This window comes from Alternaria arbusti (assembly GCF_024043155.1).
Source record: "Alternaria arbusti strain BMP 1465 chromosome Unknown scaffold_4, whole genome shotgun sequence".
Classification (NCBI taxonomy): domain Eukaryota; kingdom Fungi; phylum Ascomycota; class Dothideomycetes; order Pleosporales; family Pleosporaceae; genus Alternaria; species Alternaria arbusti.
The window spans coordinates 566,130-585,591 of record NW_026249944.1 but is presented as its reverse complement, the minus strand read 5'-3'; the positions used below and the strand labels follow the sequence as shown (position 1 = coordinate 585,591).

At 53.7% G+C, this 19,462-nt stretch overlaps 8 protein-coding genes across 8 annotated transcripts; 3 read left to right on the top strand and 5 right to left on the bottom strand.

Annotated features, from left to right (window-relative positions):
* Positions 1-276: 276 nt before the first annotated feature.
* Positions 277-2,882, bottom strand: J4E86_003822 (uncharacterized protein; the record flags this gene model as incomplete). The annotated part of the gene is made up of 3 exons (XM_051444372.1): positions 277-465; positions 522-2,592; positions 2,833-2,882. 3 exons carry the CDS (start codon positions 2,880-2,882, stop codon positions 277-279), a joined length of 2,310 nt encoding a protein of 769 aa, XP_051303997.1.
* Positions 2,883-3,938: 1,056 nt separating this feature from the next.
* On the top strand, positions 3,939-4,523 carry J4E86_003821 (uncharacterized protein; the record flags this gene model as incomplete). Its single annotated transcript, XM_051444371.1, has 1 exon — positions 3,939-4,523. One exon carries the CDS (start codon positions 3,939-3,941, stop codon positions 4,521-4,523), a length of 585 nt encoding a protein of 194 aa, XP_051303996.1.
* Positions 4,524-4,883: 360 nt separating this feature from the next.
* Positions 4,884-5,873, bottom strand: J4E86_003820 (uncharacterized protein; the record flags this gene model as incomplete). Its single annotated transcript, XM_051444370.1, has 1 exon — positions 4,884-5,873. One exon carries the CDS (start codon positions 5,871-5,873, stop codon positions 4,884-4,886), a length of 990 nt encoding a protein of 329 aa, XP_051303995.1.
* A 599-nt stretch (positions 5,874-6,472) lies between these two features.
* On the top strand, positions 6,473-7,823 carry J4E86_003819 (uncharacterized protein; the record flags this gene model as incomplete). The annotated part of the gene is made up of 2 exons (XM_051444369.1): positions 6,473-7,746; positions 7,799-7,823. 2 exons carry the CDS (start codon positions 6,473-6,475, stop codon positions 7,821-7,823), a joined length of 1,299 nt encoding a protein of 432 aa, XP_051303994.1.
* Positions 7,824-8,525: 702 nt separating this feature from the next.
* Positions 8,526-9,436, bottom strand: J4E86_003818 (uncharacterized protein; the record flags this gene model as incomplete). Its single annotated transcript, XM_051444368.1, has 3 exons — positions 8,526-8,827; positions 8,911-8,942; positions 9,018-9,436. The coding sequence occupies 3 exons, from the start codon at positions 9,434-9,436 to the stop codon at positions 8,526-8,528; spliced, it is 753 nt and encodes a 250-aa protein (XP_051303993.1).
* Positions 9,437-10,354: 918 nt separating this feature from the next.
* On the top strand, positions 10,355-11,611 carry J4E86_003817 (uncharacterized protein; the record flags this gene model as incomplete). The annotated part of the gene is made up of 1 exon (XM_051444367.1): positions 10,355-11,611. The coding sequence occupies one exon, from the start codon at positions 10,355-10,357 to the stop codon at positions 11,609-11,611; it is 1,257 nt and encodes a 418-aa protein (XP_051303992.1).
* Positions 11,612-11,932: 321 nt separating this feature from the next.
* On the bottom strand, positions 11,933-13,357 carry J4E86_003816 (uncharacterized protein; the record flags this gene model as incomplete). The annotated part of the gene is made up of 6 exons (XM_051444366.1): positions 11,933-12,246; positions 12,323-12,547; positions 12,653-12,773; positions 12,887-12,984; positions 13,034-13,087; positions 13,153-13,357. 6 exons carry the CDS (start codon positions 13,355-13,357, stop codon positions 11,933-11,935), a joined length of 1,017 nt encoding a protein of 338 aa, XP_051303991.1.
* Positions 13,358-17,817: 4,460 nt separating this feature from the next.
* Positions 17,818-19,272, bottom strand: HOG1 (MAPK protein hog1; the record flags this gene model as incomplete). Its single annotated transcript, XM_051444365.1, has 9 exons — positions 17,818-17,884; positions 17,933-18,116; positions 18,164-18,242; positions 18,292-18,648; positions 18,698-18,797; positions 18,846-18,889; positions 18,939-19,068; positions 19,119-19,166; positions 19,217-19,272. The coding sequence occupies 9 exons, from the start codon at positions 19,270-19,272 to the stop codon at positions 17,818-17,820; spliced, it is 1,065 nt and encodes a 354-aa protein (XP_051303990.1).
* Between the last annotated feature and the right edge of the window lie 190 nt (positions 19,273-19,462).

Below are 19,462 nucleotides of genomic sequence, written 5' to 3'. Positions count from 1 at the left end.
CTATCATTCAAGAAAAAGGGATAGATACCTAACGCACCTCATCAGCGCGTAACATCTCCCTTCCCAAAAGTCGCACCATCCCTTTCGCCATTTCCCACACAGTAGTTTCCCCAACTCCGGCTGGCCATGCCAGGAAAACGCCCAAATGATACGCATCGAAGAAATGTGGGGGGCGATGATGTAAGACGAAAACAACCCAACCCATGATGATGAAAACCCATTACTCATTACTCAAGATATCCACCGGAAGCTACGTATCGAATCGGGACTAACCGGCTAGGCCAAGTAGCCGAGCTCGTCTGCCTCCAGACGCTCCAGGTATTCCTTCTCGAGCAGAATGTCTATGCACTTCTTGATGTCGGGGACGCGGGGCATGAATCGGGTCTTGATCTGCTGGATGGTCTCTGAGACGAGCTGCTGGTGCTTCATCTTCTTGCGGGACTTCATGATACGCACGATAGCGGACTGTTGATATGTTAGCATCCTGTAATGTGGGGAAGATAAGAGTGGTGAATACATACCTGAATGAGTAGCTTTCGGTCCTCCTCAATCGTCTTGTGCGTATCCTCCGCCTCGGCCTTTTGCTCAGACTTGATACCAATGTTCAAGTTCATCTTCACCTTCTTGGTCTTGAAGCCGGTGTTGAGCTTGTAGGAAGTACCAGACTCAGGCTTTGCGCCCTCGGGTTGGGCGAGCAGAACCTTGGCCTTGATGAAGACACCCAAGCTAGGGTCGAGAGTCTCCTTGTTCAGCTTGGTGGACTCAGCAATATCATCGTAGGTGACGGTATCACTGTCGTTGAACAGTAACATGATGGCCATCTGGTAGGTCGAGACCTGGAAGGTTGGTGAAGTCTTCAGGTTCGCAACCTTGCAGTAGTTGGCCTTGACCTCACCCTTGCACAGCTGCCATAACCAGGTAAGCTTACGACCTTGGTGCTTGTGGTTGTAGAAGCGAGAGAAGCGGTCGTAGGTCTGAACAATAAGTTGCGGTGGGGTAAACGGTGTGGTGGGTGGGTTTAGAGGCCAGAAACCGGTACCGAGAATGTGGTATGAGGCATCGACGTTGGTCTTCATGTCTGACTCGTCCAAGTTGTTTGACTGCCACTCCTTGAACGCGGTGTTGAGATCCTTGGAAATCTGCATATCCTGGAACATGCGTTGTAGCTTGTTGGTGTATTCGAAACCACAGGCCTCCTTCAGCTTCGAGATCATGCTGGTCTCGGCGTCGTCTGATGCAGAAGTAGTCTGAACTAGACGCTTGGCCAACATACGCGAGTAGAACTTCTGGAACACGTCCTTGTCTTCGATGTACTTGAAGACAGTCATGATCTGTGTTAGGAGCTTCTCCATGTCATCCTCTTCACTCATCTTGGCGTTGGAGCGCTTCAGCAGAGTATCGGTGTACTTTGCGAGGAGCTCAGGCGACTTGTTGGAGCCAGACTTGCAGATCTTGTTTCTGTTGACGAACTCGCGGCAGGCATTATCTAACGAGCGAACGAACTCTGACTCTCCGTTGAACGCCTTGTTAACGAGCGCCTGGTACTGGGTGTGGACCTCAAGAAGGGCCTCGACGTACACCTTTGGCTCCAAGCTGTCTCCATCTTGCGCGATCTTGTCAACGGCAGCCAGACCTGCCTTGCGGACGTGGTTCTCGAACCGAAGACGCAGAGGATCAAGACCCTCAGGAATGCGGGCAAGCAGCTTGTACATGCGGCCTAGGTCCTCCTCCTTGTCGTGGTCAAGAAGGATCTGGAACTCCTCGCGAAGTGCTTGCGAGTGGCTTGTGATGAGCGACTGTTCGCATGTCCGCATCAGAGGAGACATGATCTCGTTGAGCAGGTAAAGTGGGACGCGCTCCTTCTCCTCTTCCAGACGGATCTCTGCCTTCTTCATGTATTCAACCACGCTGTTTTCTGCCAGAAATTGCTTGGACTCGTTGTCGTAGTATTGGGCGGTGGCCTCTAGGAAGGGCTTCTCGAAGTATTCCTTGTAGACATCCAATGTGGACTTGGAGCTGTCGGCCTCGTCCAGACCCAGCGATACGAAAGAGTCGACGACCGACTTGATCTGCGACTGCTCGATAGTCTCGCCGTTTCGCTGCTTCTCCACTAGCTTCAGGACCGAGCGCATGACGCTCTCTTGGCTGCCCGTGAACATGTCCTCCTTCCAGCGCACCAAATGCAGTGTGTAGATGTCATAGATGTGCTTCTTTCCCTCGTCCATCTCACGCTTGACCCAATGACGGTTCAAGTACCGGAACAGATGGTTGTTGTACTGGCCAGCTGTCGTGTAGCGGTTCCACTCCTTGATGTAGAAGTGGAGGAGCGCCTCGTCGACATGTTGCCGCGAAGCCGCCTGGACTTCGGAGAGATGCGCCTTCAGGTATTCGATCAGGTGCTGGTAGAGGTCCTCTCCGAGGAGATGGGCACCTCCGCGGTTGTTGGCGGCGTGGAAGGACGAGCCTGCGACGGCTTTTTGGGCGGTACAGAAGTTGTGGATGGCGGTGTAGAGACCCATGTACGTCTTCATGTCGACACCTTCGCGCAGGTTCGTCATGATCTTGTCGACACCGGCTTCGAGGTACTTCCATCTGTGAGCTATTAGCATCTGGTCGAGCTCTACGTCATCTTCGGGTTGGGGTCGCTTTAGTATAGCTCGTCCTGCCATGGCTTTCTCCGCCTGCGCTCACCATAGCGGCGCAGCTCTTGCAGAAGCCAAATGCGGCGGACACAAGACCCGCCATTCGAGACGTCACTGCAACCCGTCCAGAACTCCGCAAGTTGCAACGCTGTACAGAAGAAGATGCTGGGGGTGATAGAGAGTAACTTACGTGGCGTTGACGTCGTCCTTGGCCGGGACGGGTGGCATACTGGAAGACATGGTGGGTTGTGTCGTCGCGTGCTCTTGGGCACTTTTCTGAGGCGACTTCTTGCGCGTGAGGAACTTTATTGTCGGAATCGCCGTGTCACAGACAAGCGGATTGTCAAGCAACACTGGAGAGCGCGCTTGTTTGGTGTCCTTTCACAAGGGTGGATGGTGATAAAGGCGGGTTCGGTGGAGGGCGCGGTGAAGTGGTGGGGAGTAATGGTAGCGGGCGGGGAGGGCTTAAGATGTACCGAGCGGTCGATTTCCGCGGGTTTTGGTATGCGCCGTCAAGTTAGGCGACACACGGAGGGGAGGGAGAAGAGAAAAGTGAAGGTGCCGGACGAGCAAGGCGGCGACGTTTAGAGTCACGTCGTTGTCGCTCCATACAGTTCAGGCAGCACCGAGCTTGGGTCTTGGCGTTTTACAAGGGTCCCGTTCACGCAGCCTTGCACTAGCCTCCACAGTGCTCAACGCGAAGGCAGCAGAACCTTTGACAGCGAAGCATGCCAGCATTACAGTTCTTTCGCTCACTGTTCCCCATCCACATAGCGGATCGTGCTGTCGGTTCATAGTAGTGATGATGGTATGCGGATATCACGATACATCTCATGCTGCTGGAGTACCGCTTATCACCATTTTCGTGTGTGATTTGGACTCAACGGAGGTCTCTCAATGCGGTGCTCTTCAGGGTGGATCCAATAAAGCCTTTTGGATTGGCTCCCTATCTGATTATGTTTCCACTCGTCCACAGTGAAGCCTTGAAACCCTGCTCTACTAGCTAGTGGCAAAAGATAGTGATGGTCACTCTATGATCTTCAGCTACGAACTTAGGAGTTCCACCACGGAGAAGTAAGTACATGCTCAGACGGAACACCGAATTCACAATGGCAGAACAATAGACGTTCCTTGCAAATCCGTTCCGGCTTTTTGACCGATGACGTATTGGTAGGATCATCAGATGCCATCTTATATCAAAAGTTGGGATGGCAGTCTTTCTCCTTGCCAAAGCATCCTACGTCAAACCACTGAACCAAAAAATCCAACAATTCATCTAGAAAACAACACCCCAAAATGCCATCTCTAAACCTAACCCCCCTCACCTCCCTCCGCCTATCAACCCACTACATCCCCACCCACTCCCTAATCCCCAACACAACCCCCCACAACCGCCCCCTCTACATCTACCACTCCGCCTTCCCGCCCTCAACCCCACCCTCAACCCTCGAATCCCACCTCCTTGCCAACAACCTCACCCCCCAGTGGCGCTACACAATGTACACCACAACGCACTACCACAGCACCACCCACGAAGTCCTCTGCATCTACTCGGGCCGCGCTCTCCTCCTCTTCGGCGGCGAATCCAACCCAGGGCGGGTAGAAACAGAGGTGAAAGCTGGGGACGCGGTGGTTGTGCCGGCGGGGGTGGGGCATAGGTTGGTGGTGGATAAGGAGGGTGGGTTTATGATGGTGGGGAGTTATCCCGAGGGGTGTGGGTGGGATATGTGTTATGGGAAGGAGGGGGAGGAGGGGATGGCGGAGAAGGTGAAGGGCGTGGGGTGGTTGGAGAGGGATCCGTTGTATGGGGTGGGAGGGCCTGTGACGTGGGGGAGAGAGAGGTTGGAGAGGTTTTGTAAGGGGGAGAGGAGTGAGTTGTGAGACTGAGGGGAATAGTTAGAGCATGCGACAAGCTAAAAGCTGCTTGTGTAGTGTAGCTGAGGTATGCCTGCGTGGAGGCAAGTCGTCCACTGAGTCTAGGCGATGGATGATGGCGTAGCCTAGAGACTATCAGTGTCTTTATAGGAGACTTACCACGGCGATGGATGTGTTGAGGGCTTCCCGGCTACTATATCACCAATTACGAATGAAGATGTTGATCATATGTCGTTATTCTCATAAGCATCCAATCATACAGATGCTGACACTCTATGTGGTATAGTACATACATAGCCTCCAACGCCCATGCTGTTTATGAATCTTGAACCATGATATCGTACTTTGTTGAGACGTGAAATGGGATCATGGCTTGGCTGCTTGTTTCGCCTTCTGCTTACCCTCTTCAGCGACATCTTCAGCTTTATCGTGTATCTTCTCCAGGATATCCTCAGGCAATGCGTCTTTTGCCCTTGTGCCGTTACCCCCAGCAGCCTTCTCTTGCTCCAGCTTCTCCTCCATCCTCTTCTCCTTTGACTTGATGGCGTTCTCGACCTGCTCGACAGCACGCTCAATCTCAACCTCCATGTCAGGTAAATCGAATTGCTCAGCGATGAGCTTTCCATTCCACCGTTGCAAGACCATGACGTCTTCGGTCTCGTTGTTGGTCTGCTGGTGCACGACATTGGCGACCTGCTGGGCCTGTTGTGGGGTTGGGTCGGGAGCAGCACGCGAGAGTGCGCGGGTTGGGTACATGAGTCCGGCAGTGTAGACCTGGTCGAGCGTGCCTGATGGCGCAGGGGTAGGGAGGTTGTGCTTGAGGAGGAATTCGAGGTGCTTGGAGCCGCTGAAGGCCTTCCAGTGACTCCATGCCCGGTAGAGGACGTAGAAGAAAGGCAAGTTGGGAATGACGGGGACGAGCATAAACGGCGCGGTAAAAGGCATGATGACGACGCTCCAGATCAGTTTCGTCCTGTGCATGTTCTGCCTCTCTTTTGCCAGCTTCTCCAGCAGCCCCGACACTCTCTCTTGCGGCAGGTACTTTCCAGGGAACAGGACCTCATATTTTGCCTTGCCGTCTACAATGTCCTGCCTCCGCTTCGCCGTGAGGGCGGGTATGGTCTTGAGTCCCCATTCCTCGTAGGGTATGCGCTTCAGGGCGTGGTTGCCGTAGAAGGTGACTTTTTTCTTCCAGTCCCAGATGGCCTTTTCGTCCTTTTCCCAGGCGACCCACGTCTCATTGGCCTTTATGGTGATCTTGTCATAGTAGGAGCGGTCCTTGGGGGCCTTTTCGTGCAGCTTTTCGCAGTAGATGAGGGAGCGACGCGTGGATATGGGCAGCAGGAAGAGACGCATCGTGGGGTCGTAGGATGAGGACCGTGGGTCGTGGGGCAGAGGGTCTTGGTGGTTAGGTAAGCGCAATGCTGCGCGTATTTAATCGCGATTTAACAAACTCTCGCGGCAGGTGTGCGAGACATGACGCAGGTCGAGTCGCGTAGAGACCAAGGCACCGAAATCGCTAGCTGGGTGTCGTGTCGTCGGAATTTGACGACGGGCTACTGCGGACCCATGACCTCACCCCAGGCTGTTTTCCTGGCTAAGCATGCTGCCAGCGCGCAATCCCTGTTTCCCTGATCGACGAACAAGCAATCTCCCCTACGACGCCAACACGCGCACGCACCCAACGCTCCACCACCCCCAGGCGCACCACCAAACTCTAACCATCTCGTCGTTCGCTGTTTCCTTGTCTTGTTTACCCGCACTGTTGCACTGCGCCCCGTCACTTCCTAAGCCGGACATGGTGTCGTTGCGACTCGTCTACTTTGCTCCCACGTAATCTCCCCCGGTGCTGATTCACTGCCAAGCCCTCAAAGCTTGCTGCGTGCAGGCAGGCGCGACACACCGGCTGGTGCTTGGTGGTGCGACGAGGAAGCCCCTCACATCTCCCCTCGAGGATGACCAGCACGCCCATGGTTGAGCCCCGAAAGAGCGACCCGGGCCATGGTACCACCAGCAGCAGCAATGGGCACCTCCGCCCCGACGCCGCCGCCCAGGGGAGCAGCCAGACCTCGCAGGCCTCGACGCTGAACTCGTCCCACTCCAACGGCCACCGCCTGCTGCCCTCGCCCATTCCGCCCCCGACCGCCTCGTCCCTCACCTCGACCCAGCGCCCCCAGTCGCGAGTCAGCGCCGTCTCCGGCAACTCCAAGGACAGTCACGACGGCCTGCCCCCCGTCCGCAAGAGCCACTCGCAGTCGATATCCAGCACTCCTCGCACGCTGGCGTCCTCTAACCGGAGCATAACCGCGAGCGCGGAGAACAGGGAGAGGCAGCGTGCCGTCCGCTCACTCCCGCCCTGGGTCCAGTCCGCCGACGACGAAGACGAGAATGTAGACGCCTCCTCGCTCCTCCTACCACGCACGCCCACCAACGTCCGCCATGCCAACCACAACTTCTGCCCGACGCCCAAGTCCAGCGTGCCAGGCCGCAAATTCGACCACGCTCGCGAGGGCGCCCCCGTGACCCTCTCGACGCCCGTCAGTGATAGCGCACCCAAGTGGAAGCAGTTCACGCAGGCCTCCAACCACGACCGCCCCATCTCCTCGCGCGGCCAGATCGTCGACGATGACTGGCTCAAGGAGAACATGCCCGATCTCGAGCAGAAGTGGGAGCCCATCGACAACGGCCTCGGCGACGAGCACATCAAGGGCTTCTGGCTCTTCACCTCGGAGAAGAGGAAGCGCCGCCTGATGCGCTTCCACAACACCATCATGAACCACCCCATGGTTCCCGCCTTGGTCCGCGCCATTGTCCTCGTCTTCTCCATCCTCGCCCTCTCCCTCGCATGCTCCATCTACCGCCACTCGGACAACAACGGCTGCAGCAACAACTCGTCTACCTGGATGGCCATACTCGTCGACATCGTAGCCGTCCTATACACCATCTACATCACCTACGACGAATACACTTCCAAGCCCCTCGGCCTACGCTCGCCCAATGCCAAAATGTCGCTGATCTTTCTCGATCTGGCCTTCATCGTCTTCGAGTCGGCGAACCTTAGTTTGGCTTTCCAGGCCCTGACGGACGACAAATGGGCATGCGTTGAGTCGGACAGGACGAATGCTTGTCCGTATCGACAGAGCATTTGCGAGAGGCAGAAGGGCTTGACAGCGACTCTGTTGATTGCGCTGCTCGCATGGATTGCCACCTTTTCCATCAGCACGCTGAGGTAAGTTTACTCGAGCAACGACATGCCTACGTTCTTTACTAATCCACCACAGGTTGATCCACCGTGTAGCGAGGTAGTGCCTCAAACACCTCATACACTCTCCCACACTCCCTCGGCCCTTCCACCACGCCACCTATATCCCCACACTACATTCCGACCCTTCAGCTTGACTGATCCACCTTTTGCATAGTACCAAGGAGCACGACCACCTCTTACACATGTCGGCCTTGTCCCCCCGGCGGCGATACCCTCTCCATTCGCACTCTCTCCGTTTTCCTAGTCGACTCCGTTCTCGCACCCCCTCCGTTAGGTCCTTTTACTCTTGAAAGCTATGCATAGCTGCGGCGTTTTGGGTTTCCTTGTCCCTGCATATTCCCTCAATCGACGATTTCCCCAAACCAGTTGTTTTCTCTTTTTTTCTTATACACTTTGGGGCTTTCTTCGTGCCACTTTAGGGTTGACTGGGTGTACATAGGGTGTTGTTTTGAGGACTTGGGACGGCCTAGAGGCAATAGCATAGTACAGAGTGATTAGTATAATCCACAAAATCAATGAAACAGGTCAAACACTCATTTGCAGAAGATATCCTACTTGTGATGGAAGGCTGTATGTTCCCCACACGATTGTAGGCTTCTGGCTATATTGCTTTTTAGCCGAGATCTTACTTCATGACCGTGCTCAATTCAGCCACTATGCCAATCTAAGCAGAATGTCCCAAATGTTCAAATCCCAGTCCAGCAAACCCATCCATCCGCCCATAGCTCCATGCCTTAGCACCCTCACATACAGCTAAACCCCCCATCAACCGGCAGCCCAATACCCGTGACCCACGCCGCATCCTCACTAGCCAAGAACACCGCCGCCCTCGCAATATCCTGCGGCGTACCCAGTCCACCAAACGGATGTCTTGTCTCGACCTCTTTCTTCGAATCCGCTGCTTCAGGCGTGAGTAGCGAGGATATAAAGGCCGTAGCTGTGTAACCGGGACAGAGAGCGTTGACATGGATACGATAGGGCGCGCAGTCCAGCGCAGCAGACTTTGTGAGACCCATTACCGCATGTTTGGAGGCCGCGTAGCCCGCTAGTAGAATGTCAGCTTTCCGTCTATTCACAGACTCAACGTCGCATGTTCAACAAGGACAAAAACGGAACGAAAGAACTTACAGGTCCCCGAAGTCCCCCTCAACCCATAAACACTACTCAAATTAATAATCCAGCCTCTATCCCCCCTCTCCCCCGGTTCCTGCCCCACCATCTGCCTACTCGCGTACTTCGTCCCGAGGAAAACCCCCTTGATATTAACATCGACGGTGCGCTCAAACGCCGCTTCTTCGTATTCCCACACAGGCCGACTGCCATGCTCACCCGTCTCCATGCTAATCCCCGCGTTGTTCACCATAATGTCGATTCTGCCGTACTCTTGCACTGCGGTCTGGATCAGGGCTTGGATGTCGGTTGAGGAGGTGGTGTCGCATTTTACGAAGAGGGCTTTTGCGCCGAGGGCGTGGGCGGCGGCGACGGTGGTGGTGCTGGGGGAGGTGTCTGTGGCGTATTCTGATCGCGGCGTTTCGGTTATGTCGGAGCAGATTAGGGAGGCGCCTTCTGAGGCGAAGGCTAGGGCTGTGGCGCGGCCGATGCCTGAGGAGGAGCCGGTTATTACGGCGATTTTGTTTTGGAGGCGGGGTGGCATCGTGGAGAGTGTGGTGGTAGATGTGTTTGAAGTTGTGGTGAGGTTGGCAGGTGACGATAGTTTTGGTTATCTGTGTTTGCTGTGGGATAAATTGGTGTATTGTAGGAAGAGGAAGAGACTTGAAGTAGACAGGAAGAAGAAGAGAAAGAAGAATAAAGACAAGTAGAAGTAAAGTCGAAGTGATAGTAAGACAAGTACATATACTAGACTGCCCAAGTCACTATCAAGCGAACGGGCGTATCTAGTGAGGGGTTAACTAATGCGGAGAAAGTACATCCTCGGCCATTGAATAAGATTAGGCAGACAAGCTGCTCGCAATTCCTTCACTGGTGGGTCTCGATGTAATTGGATTGAGGTGAGACACCTGATTCAGCGTCGATCGTAGTCCAGGGCGTAAAGTGACAGCTCAATCCATTCCGCGCAGAGGTCGCGTGAAAAGTAGCGCGGAATGTGGCGTTTGCTATTGGGCTGATATGCTCCATGTAAGGGTTGAGTATTCGTCCGTCTGATGGATCCAGGGAAGTGGATCTTTGTACTATGCATGTACGCATGCGCATGTATCCGTAAGTAGCAAATGGCATGAGGTTGGCTCTTTCCCCAGTACTGGTAGTTGCCGAGGTCCTAGACTGGGGAAGGCATGGCAGAATACGACTCAGGATAGGCCAGAGGTCTAGATTGAGTACCATAAAGGATCAGGTTAGCGATTTACATGGCATTGTAGAGCTGTCGGAAGCTGGCATGCAGCAATGGATGGTGGGGTCGTGGGGTAATCCGGAAAGCGCGTTGCCCGACAGGGATCACCCGAGTAGCCTCACATGCACGTCATAATGTAGATTTGCTTCACGCGACAACACAACATACTCGCAACCCGATTTTTTATACATCTTAACTTGGAATCACACAGATATCTGATACGAGATGTCAGCACAGCCCAACAAAGATGAGCCCTTCCCATGGCACCTCGAAGTCTACGACGCACACTGCCACCCCACAGACACCATGTCAAGCATCGAGACCATCCAAAACATGAAAGCGCGCATCCTCACCGTCATGGCAACCAGAGCCGAAGACCAAGACCTCGTCTTAGCCACCGCAAACAAGCACAGCATCCGATCGGCCAACCCATCCCAATGGACAAAAGAAGAATGCATCGTCCCCTGCTTCGGCTGGCACCCGTGGTTCTCCTATCAAATGTACATCTCCTCGCCTGACTCCAAAGGCGAAGATGAACAACAAGACCAAGGTCCCCTAACCGGCCAAGCCAAAATAACCCACTACCAATCCGTCCTGCAACCCCACCGCCCGGACCCCAGCCCCTCAGACCTCCAAACCTACGCCTCTCTCCCCGACCCCACACCCTTCTCCACCTTCCTCGCCCTCACACGCCAACACCTCCTCCAACACCCCTTCGCCCTAATCGGCGAAATCGGACTCGACCGCTCCTTCCGCATCCCGGAGTCCTGGACCGGCAACCCCGATCTGTGGGCAAAGCGCAACAGTAATCTCACGCCTGGAGGCCGCGAAGGAAGGCGGTTGACGCCTTTCCGATGTAGTCCTGCGCACCAGAAGGTTGTTTTTAGAAAACAGCTTGATCTTGCGGCGGAGATGGGCAGGGCGGTTAGTGTGCATGGGGTGCAGGCTCATGGGCTGGTTTTGGAGGTGCTGGCTGAGACGTGGAAGGGGTGCGAGAGGCTGGTTTTGAGTAAGAGGGAGAGGAAGAAGAGGGGGAGGGATCATCCGGGTGCGGAGGCGGCGTTGGAGGCTGATGAGGCGGGTGATGGCGATGCCGATGGTGTTGCTGCTGCAAAAGACGACAGCCCGAAACCGTACCCGCCGCGCATATGTCTGCATTCATATTCAGGTTCTCCGTCGAATTTTGCGCAGTACTTACGCCCGGAGATTCCTTGTAAGATCTTTGCTTCATTTAGTACGGCGATTAACCTGTCGGATGCGTTGGATGATGAGGAGACGCCGCAGGCCTTCCAAGATATTATTGAGACGGTGCCGGATGATATGTTGCTTGTGGAGAGTGATTTGCATACTGCGGGGGATGAGATGGATAGGAGGTTGGAAGACATCATACGGAGGATATGTGGGATCAAAGGATGGGGTTTGGAGGAGGGTGTCAAGAGGCTGGGGAGCAATTGGAAGGCCTTTGTTTTCGGTGAGGGCTGATGTGCTTCAATACATTTTTGAGAGTTGTATATATTTCCATGAGGAGGCGGGGAAGTGTTCAGTCAGATCTGCTGTTATGGCCATTGAGGTCACGAGATGCTGAAGTACACCTGGCCTGTTCATCAGGGTTCTGTACAAACTCTGTTGATGTGATGTAGCCATTATAGATCACTCAAAATTCAGATGTTTTGGGCAAATTTCATCATATTTTGCCATCGAGACCAGCTATTAGGTAGATCTAGCAGTCATATCCGTATCATCTCAACCCATTACACACCAGTATCATCCCGTCTCATCTCATAGCAGATCACTTCAACCACCTTACTGCTCAACAACCTGAGCCTGAGTGCCAGACAATGCCATGGCGGCGGCCAGATCCTCTTTGAACCCCACCTGAGGACCCACATCGTCATCCTCGAAGTATTCGCCGTACATGTCTGTCCACATTGTGACACGCTTGTGTACCTCGTCGTACTTCCAATTGCCGTAGTAAACCTCGTTGATCTTGTTGTCTGGGTGGTACCACGACAGCTCACGCAAAGCCTCCGGGCCGCGCCAACCAGGGATGTGCTCGCCGGTGTACATCTTCCGAGTCCGAATCGTCTTCAAGTTGGGCAGCTTGGCGAGTAGGAGGCCTGTTCAAGAGTTAGCCGTGTTACTCTTGCATAACCCAGGAGTAATTCGCGGAGTTTCGGATGGGTAGGGGCTTACTGAGCATAGTACGGTATCTGCCAGTGTGACAGAATGCGTCGTTGATCCGGTTCCAGCGTTCGTGCGCGTTGTCGGCGTACTCCAATATGTCTGCATCGTCGGACCACTGCTCGTAGGTTCGCTCTGGCATGCCGGGGATCTCGACCTTGTCGAAGTATCTCCAAAGGTAGCTGTAGCTGTACTCCGGGGCCGCCGGTCCCTCGCTCACCAAGGTGATTGTTCGAACTGCGTCAGGGTACGCTCCATCCAACCCAAGCCCAATGAACAACGCTGCAACGCTCGCAAAAGTAGGAAAAACAGTGACGTTCGCAGTAACTGAAATTCTCTTACCGTACACAACATCCACTGCTTTCTTGAAGCGCTTGTTGATCAAACGTACTTTGCTCAAGTCTGTGATGTCCAGATGACTGCCAATCTCGCCAATCATCTCAAGAGGAAAGTTGGAGAGACCCTAAGTTTGTGGTGAACCATGATTCTCCGATACACAAGGAATGAGGATACGGAAGGATCGACGTAGAAGGTAGGAGAAGGAAAGGAAGATAAAGAAAGAACTGATGAACTTACCTCGGTGGAAGCGGTAGTAGTGGTGGCATCGGCGACCTTCCTATTCTTGGAGGGGGGCGACTTGGTAGCAGGCCAAGTGCAAGGGTTGATGCCGAGGTCTGTACATGTCAGCATGCGCTGAAGCATCCAAGATGCAACAGATCTGACCTTCAATGGTCAAACCAAGCTTCTTGAGGTCTTTGCCAAATTCTGAAATGAAATCTAAAGCTGTTAGCATAGTCTAAACAGCTTTGTGTGTAAAGTGAGCTTGCCTTCGAGCTGGGTACTGATGAGCGCGTTCAGAGCGACTTTGGCCTTCGTAGTAAGGACTTCTTCGACTCTGGCAGCTGCAGCAGCGCTGTTGGCGAAACTTCGAGCGTCATCGGAAACTCTAGTAGCCTGAACAACAACTTGCATAGCCGATGTTAGGGCCGTGTTCTCAAAGGCGAATGACGCATCACCAGCGAACAGAGATGTTGATGTTCCGGACATCGTGAGGCAAGGTATCTCAAGGTATGGGTAGGAGCAAGGACGGTGGGAGCTGTCAAAGGCAAAGCTTTGATCAAAGTAGACGAAGTGTCAACTCAAGGGTGGGGTGGGGTGAGGAGGTAGAGGGAGACGCGGGGAGCAAGCCTTTATATAGCAGAGATTTGAGCAGCTCAAGCTCGGGCCCAAGACGCGTCTCGCGTGCTCCAGGCAGCTTTGTTGACACAGGTGAACGTGAGAGGCGTTTACCAAAACAAGAGACGCGTGGTGAGGAGCGGGAGCGCGGGCGGTGAACGCAGTGCGGAGGCCGAATCGGGGTTCACCGGGAGCGAGAGGACGGGTATGTTGGCAAGCGAGAACATCAAAAGCCTCGTGGAATGCATCGGTAGCTGTTTACGTTTGGATGCGATGCCGGCGTTGCCCAAACACCCGGCGGCGTTGGCATGGTTTTGAAGGGAAGTGAGACGCTGAGCAGTATGACCGCTTGTGCCAATTGCGACACGACTGTGGCAGGAAAAGGTTGCATCGAGTACTGCACTTGCACTTGAGTGCATCGCGATCTTGCTTCGTAGCCGCCATGGCTTGGATGGTCGAAGTGGCCACCGAAGCCGGAGCAAGAACAAACGCACACACCGTATGTCCTCAGTGAGCATCCTCAGTATGCAAACCAGTGATACGGCGCACATGAGTAGATCGCTTGGACATGGACAGTTAAGTGGATTAGTGTACTTCGCCAGGCCTGGCCACATCCTGCTGGTATTTCACAATCTCCGCTCCGGAGCCTGCAAAGCACAACATTCGATGAAGAAAGACGGGAGAAAAGGAAGACGCAATGCAAGGTAACTAGGATGCGATAAAAATGAAATGTGAAGAATGCACCTACCTTTACGGCCCGCCATACTGTGTTAAACTGCATGTTAGTCTTCAGTACAACTTCCGTGCTCGAAGGATCAATGGCATTATAAGTTCTTTTTCGAGTACGACGAGCATGGCCAAGCGACTGACGAGATAAGAAAGAGGATTTGGCAATATTGGGATGGGCGATTACCATCGCAGCGACAGATTCGAAGTTGGAGGAGAAGGAAGAGTGGTGACAATCGGACGTCTGACGAGGCACGAGATGGCCACGACGCTAATGACTAAACTGCCCTTCGGAACATTGCGCAGGCACGACATAGTACCAGTAGTGCCTCTTGTTATTATCAAGTGACATGCATTGGCTTTAGTCGTATAGGCAGAAGCAGATTCGCGGTAGTCCTTTCAAAGTAGAAGACGAGCGCAAGGTCCAAGGCCTAGTCCCTCGATCGAGATACACACCAGAACAAGCGAGATACCATATATTTACTTCGTTGAAACGAACGCTATAGATCGCTGCATCAAATTGCCGCTCTTATAACTGTGCGAACACTAGTATCCTCTATGCCTTGCCATAGTCGTTACTCTTTCATTCCTTCCCAACACCCTCCTTGTCTTTCTCCGCATCAAAGAACAAGCTTCTCCTCTTGACATCCGGCGGCGGCGGACTAGCCGGGGTATCACCAACAACCGCCTCCTTGTCTCTCTTGAAGTCTTCCGCTCTCTTGAGATCACCCGGCGGAGGCGAAGATACGGGTGTCTTTGTCCCCCATCCTTTCCTCTTCTCGCTCGCCCATGTGCCCCAGCTGGAGAAGTATGCGCCCGCGCTGGCTTTTGCGTTCGTGAGGTCGGGGGCTTGAGGAGCTTTCCCTGTTCAATTATCAGCATTGATGTTCCAGTAAAAGCGGCATATCTGACTTACACTTCTTTGCATCATCGACGGGCCTCCCTTCTTTCTCAGCTTGCAATCGCGCTTCCTCGGCCCGTTTCCTCTGTGCCTCGCGCATGGCTTCCATCTCCGCCCACAGGCGGTTGTATGCAGAGCTGACCTTTTGTTGGCCCACAGCAAGCTGTTTACCCAAGACTTCTCGTGACTTTTCTAGTCGTTCGTCGAGATGCATTTCTGCTACCTGCCTAATCGCCAAGCGAGCATCAGCACACATACGCCAAGAGATACGGCTTGGAAGGTGGTGTTGGACAACAGACTAAGTGAGTGCTTTAGTCGGGCTGGTAGGGATATGTAAAGAATGCAGGAACGTACTGTGCTAGTCGGCGTTGAACGTCTTCCATTGAGAGACCGCCAGAGCAGGGGTGTTTGGGATCAACGATGTCGAAAAGGTGAGAATCGGTGAACTTGTTCCAGATGCGGAAGTTCTCAGTCTGCATCCAGGCGAGTACCCACTCATTTGAGAATTCGCTCGCTGGGTCTCCTTCTACTTCAGAAATCAAGTTCTCCTTGTGTGCGTTCTTTTCCATGTAAAGCTTGTACTTGACGGAGCTGAGCATGGCGAGAAGGTACTCTTCGAATTGCATGCGAATGAACTCCTCGCTGCCGGCGTATCCGTGGTCCTTGGGTCGTGCTGGGTCTGCCTCATCCCAGGTATCGTTGATCGTCTGTGTCAAGAAGTCCATCCATCTCCGGTCCGGCGTGGACAAGATCGATGCTTGTCGCAGCGCAGCTGAGGTGATGTTTACGGTGTGGTCATCGAGGTTGATGAGGATGTCGCTGTATCGATCTCTTTGCTGAAGCAGCAGCGAGTTCGTAGAGCCGACGATGTAGGACTTGGTATCTTGGTCTGCAAGTATATCAAGCTGCTGAAGCGGTGTGTATGGTCCGAACAGCGAGCCTGTACCGAAGAGTTGGAGCGGGAGACCCATGTATGCCAACACTGAATCTTGTCAGTATATCGCTTCTATGGATGAGATTATGCACTGACAGGAAGCGCGCTCCGATGTCTTTAATGAAGTGGGCATGACACACTTTTCCTCACACGAATTGAACTTGGGATCAGCAGCATCTTGTAGGTGGCGAATAAGGCCGGGTATCAGTGAAATAAGAGCAAATTGCATCATGCATAATCGTTCGCAATGGGAGCCGAAGAAGAGGACCTGCATTCTGTCAGTGATCCCTCATGTTCGTGGCACGATACTCCAGCTTTAAGTGGATGAAACGTACCTTCGGCTGAAGCAGCGCGCATTTGAAAAGAACCAAAGTCTGCCATTTGAACTCGTGGATTAACTCGCGCAGAGAAATACCGAAGTAATGGTCCTGCTGCCCCTCCTGATTCTTAAGCAGTTGGGGTAGGCTTTCCGTAAAGCGCTCCAATATCTCGATATCGGTGAAGTCTCTGAAGAAGTGTGAGTTTCACGTCGCCTTCGACTTGCACTACGAGAGCCCAACGTACTTCTGATTGAACCACAGCTGGGTCACAACGCCCAGCTGCGCTTTTATAGCCCCAAAATGCTGCGGGCTGTCGCTGATGACAACGACAGCCTTTTGCACCGTACTCCTTGTAACTTCAGCCGGCCGATCGATAAGCTTGCTTGCGTCGAGCTGTCGCGTACACGATATTCCGAAGAGTGAGGTAGCGGGTGAGGTCGGGGTCTGAGCGCGGCGGAGCGTAAAGTACGAGTAGTCTTCGGCAGAGGCATGCGCGCCATCGCTCAGGGCCATGAAGGGCAGCAGCGACCAGTCGTTGTCTACTGCTGGGTCGGTTCCCTCTTCTGCCCCGAGCCATGTTTCCACTTCTGGGCCTCTGCGTTGAATAGTCAGCGATTCGTTCGCATCAGATAGCCATCAATATATCGTGAGTTGTCCAGTATCCGTCCTCCGTCTCTTTCTGTACTCACACCTCTACTGGTAAAGGAGAAGCTTACCGCGCATGGTGGAAGTCCACGACGCAGACAAGTGGGTTGAGAGTCGCCATTGTCGTGCGATGGAAGTGCTATCGCATAGCATTCAGTTTATATCCAAACAAAGGTTGTAGGGCCATAGGGGCCAGGCTCGCGTCCTCGAGTCGTTGCAGACGCGCTCAGAGCGGTGACGAAACAGCGGTCCCACGGTCCCTCAATCAGCCTTATGGCGCTAGTGGAAGCCTCGGCGATCTCCACCCGTTCCCAGGTTGGGGAGTACGCCCGAGATCCTCCGCCACGGATACCAGCGAGGATCTGGAGAACTCTCTGATCTCCCCTGTACATCATGCAGTCTTGATCTTCAGTACCTGCGATGCCATGCCCGTTAGCGACGAATGCTGTCATCGCATTGAAGCACAATATAATCAGACATGTTCATGGTGTCAAAGTGAAGAATAACGTATGTTTGATAATATGATTTCACATTCCTACCTAGGTCGACCATAGCCTTCAATTCCTCCATAACATTCCTTTCGTGTACCAGCCATGGTGATCCAAATGACAAAGACAAGCCCATGCCCCATCTACCGCGCACCTTCATGTCACACAGGTCCAACAGACGAGACCTTGGGAATCATTGGGAACAGCAACTCCGCCTGCGCCAGGCAGATGATACGTCGAGCCTCGGCAACTGCATACTTTGTTGTCGTGGAGACTGAAAATTGTTGTAGCTCGAGATTGGTAGACATTATGTGTATTTAGCTGCCGTTGTTCTCCTCCTGTGCCGCCGCATCTACGTTGTGGTAGTCCAGGATTTCAGAGTACCTGTGTTGTGTTAGCTCCGTTTACGTGATGCACGGGGAGTACACGTACATCATGATTTTCCAGGTGTCGACGGGTAGGTCTGCGTCGTTGAACGACCAGTCAAACTTCTCCTCCGCGACTGGCTCATCAGTCGGGTCGTGGTATGGAGCGAGGTATGGGTGAGCAAGGGCCTGCTCCGCTCGCACACGCTTCTTCGGGTCAAAGACCAACATGTTCTCTAGGAGATCGACGGCTAAATTGTGTTAGTCCACGCTCTCTTCATTAGAGATGCAGACTGACCTTGAGGCTCGGCGTTCTTGAACTTGTTGGAGAGGGGTTGTCGTTCGCGCTTGGGAAGTGACTGGACGAATCGCAGTGTCTGCGGAAGTCAGCAAAGTTGCTTCCAAGGTTTTTGTGCATCTACTTACGTTTTCACTGCAAATGGTCTGGATCACATCGTCTGGGGGAGTACCCAGAAGCTCGGTGATGATGGAGAACTGGTTCACGTGGTCCTTGCCGGGGAAGAGCGGCTTGCCCTCGAGCATCTCAGCGAAGATGCAGCCTGCACTCCAGATATCAACCTCGACGTCGTACTTTTGCCATGTGAGCATGATCTCAGGCGCTCGGTAGTATCGGGTAGAGACGTAACCCGTCATCTGAGGGTCCTGTATACGGGCGAGACCGAAGTCGCAAATCTTGAGATCGCAGTTCTCGTTGACGAGGATGTTGCTGGGCTTCAAGTCGCGGTGCACGACACCAGCGGAGTGGACGTATTTCAGACCACGCTTTTCAGGTCAGCGCATTTTCTTGCATGGTTGGAATTTTGCCACCCACCAAAATCTGGTACAGGAAGTATTGGATGAACTGCTTCTCCAGCGGTCTGGAGGTGAGCAGGCGGTGGAGATCGGTTCCGAGGAGCTCGGTGACGAAGTAGCTGGGCGGATTAGTGCTTGCTTGGGTTGGCGGTGATGTGACTGCCTACATATCCTCGAGGGGAGAGATGAAGATGTCGCTCAGGCTGATGATCTGGAGGGTGTTAGAGTTTTCGCTGGGAACTGGCTGCTGCATTGCCCACATTCTCGTGTCGAAGATGCTTCAGAAGCTTCAGCTCGCGGTATGTCCGCTTCGACAGGACCGGAGTGCTGAAGGGCTTCATGATCTTCTTGATGGCCACCGCCTGGCTAGTGAGCTGGTCCTTGGCTGAGCTGCGCCGGAGTCAACAATCAATTCGAGTCTGGTGGTGCGGAGGTCGTACCAGACGAGACCAAAGGCGCCCATGCCCACGGGCTGCAGGTCGGTGTACCTGGTCGGTGTCAGTTGTGCCAGAAAACGCAATGTGGGGTATGTCCGCACCTGCTGGTAATCTCGAAAGTGGTGCCAAAAATCTGGGCGCGTACGAATTCCGCCATGGTGAAGGAAGGTGATTATGATGATGCGACAGGCGCGAGGACGGGTCTGTGTCGAAAATTGGGGTGGTGGTGGTGGAAGAGGGCGAGTAGGAAGCCGTGGGGTAGTCGCGAATGCGTCGGGGCTCTAGTTGCACGTTGACGCTGCTAGATCAGGGCAGGTTCTATTGGGCTCGGTGGCTGGGTCCGGCAA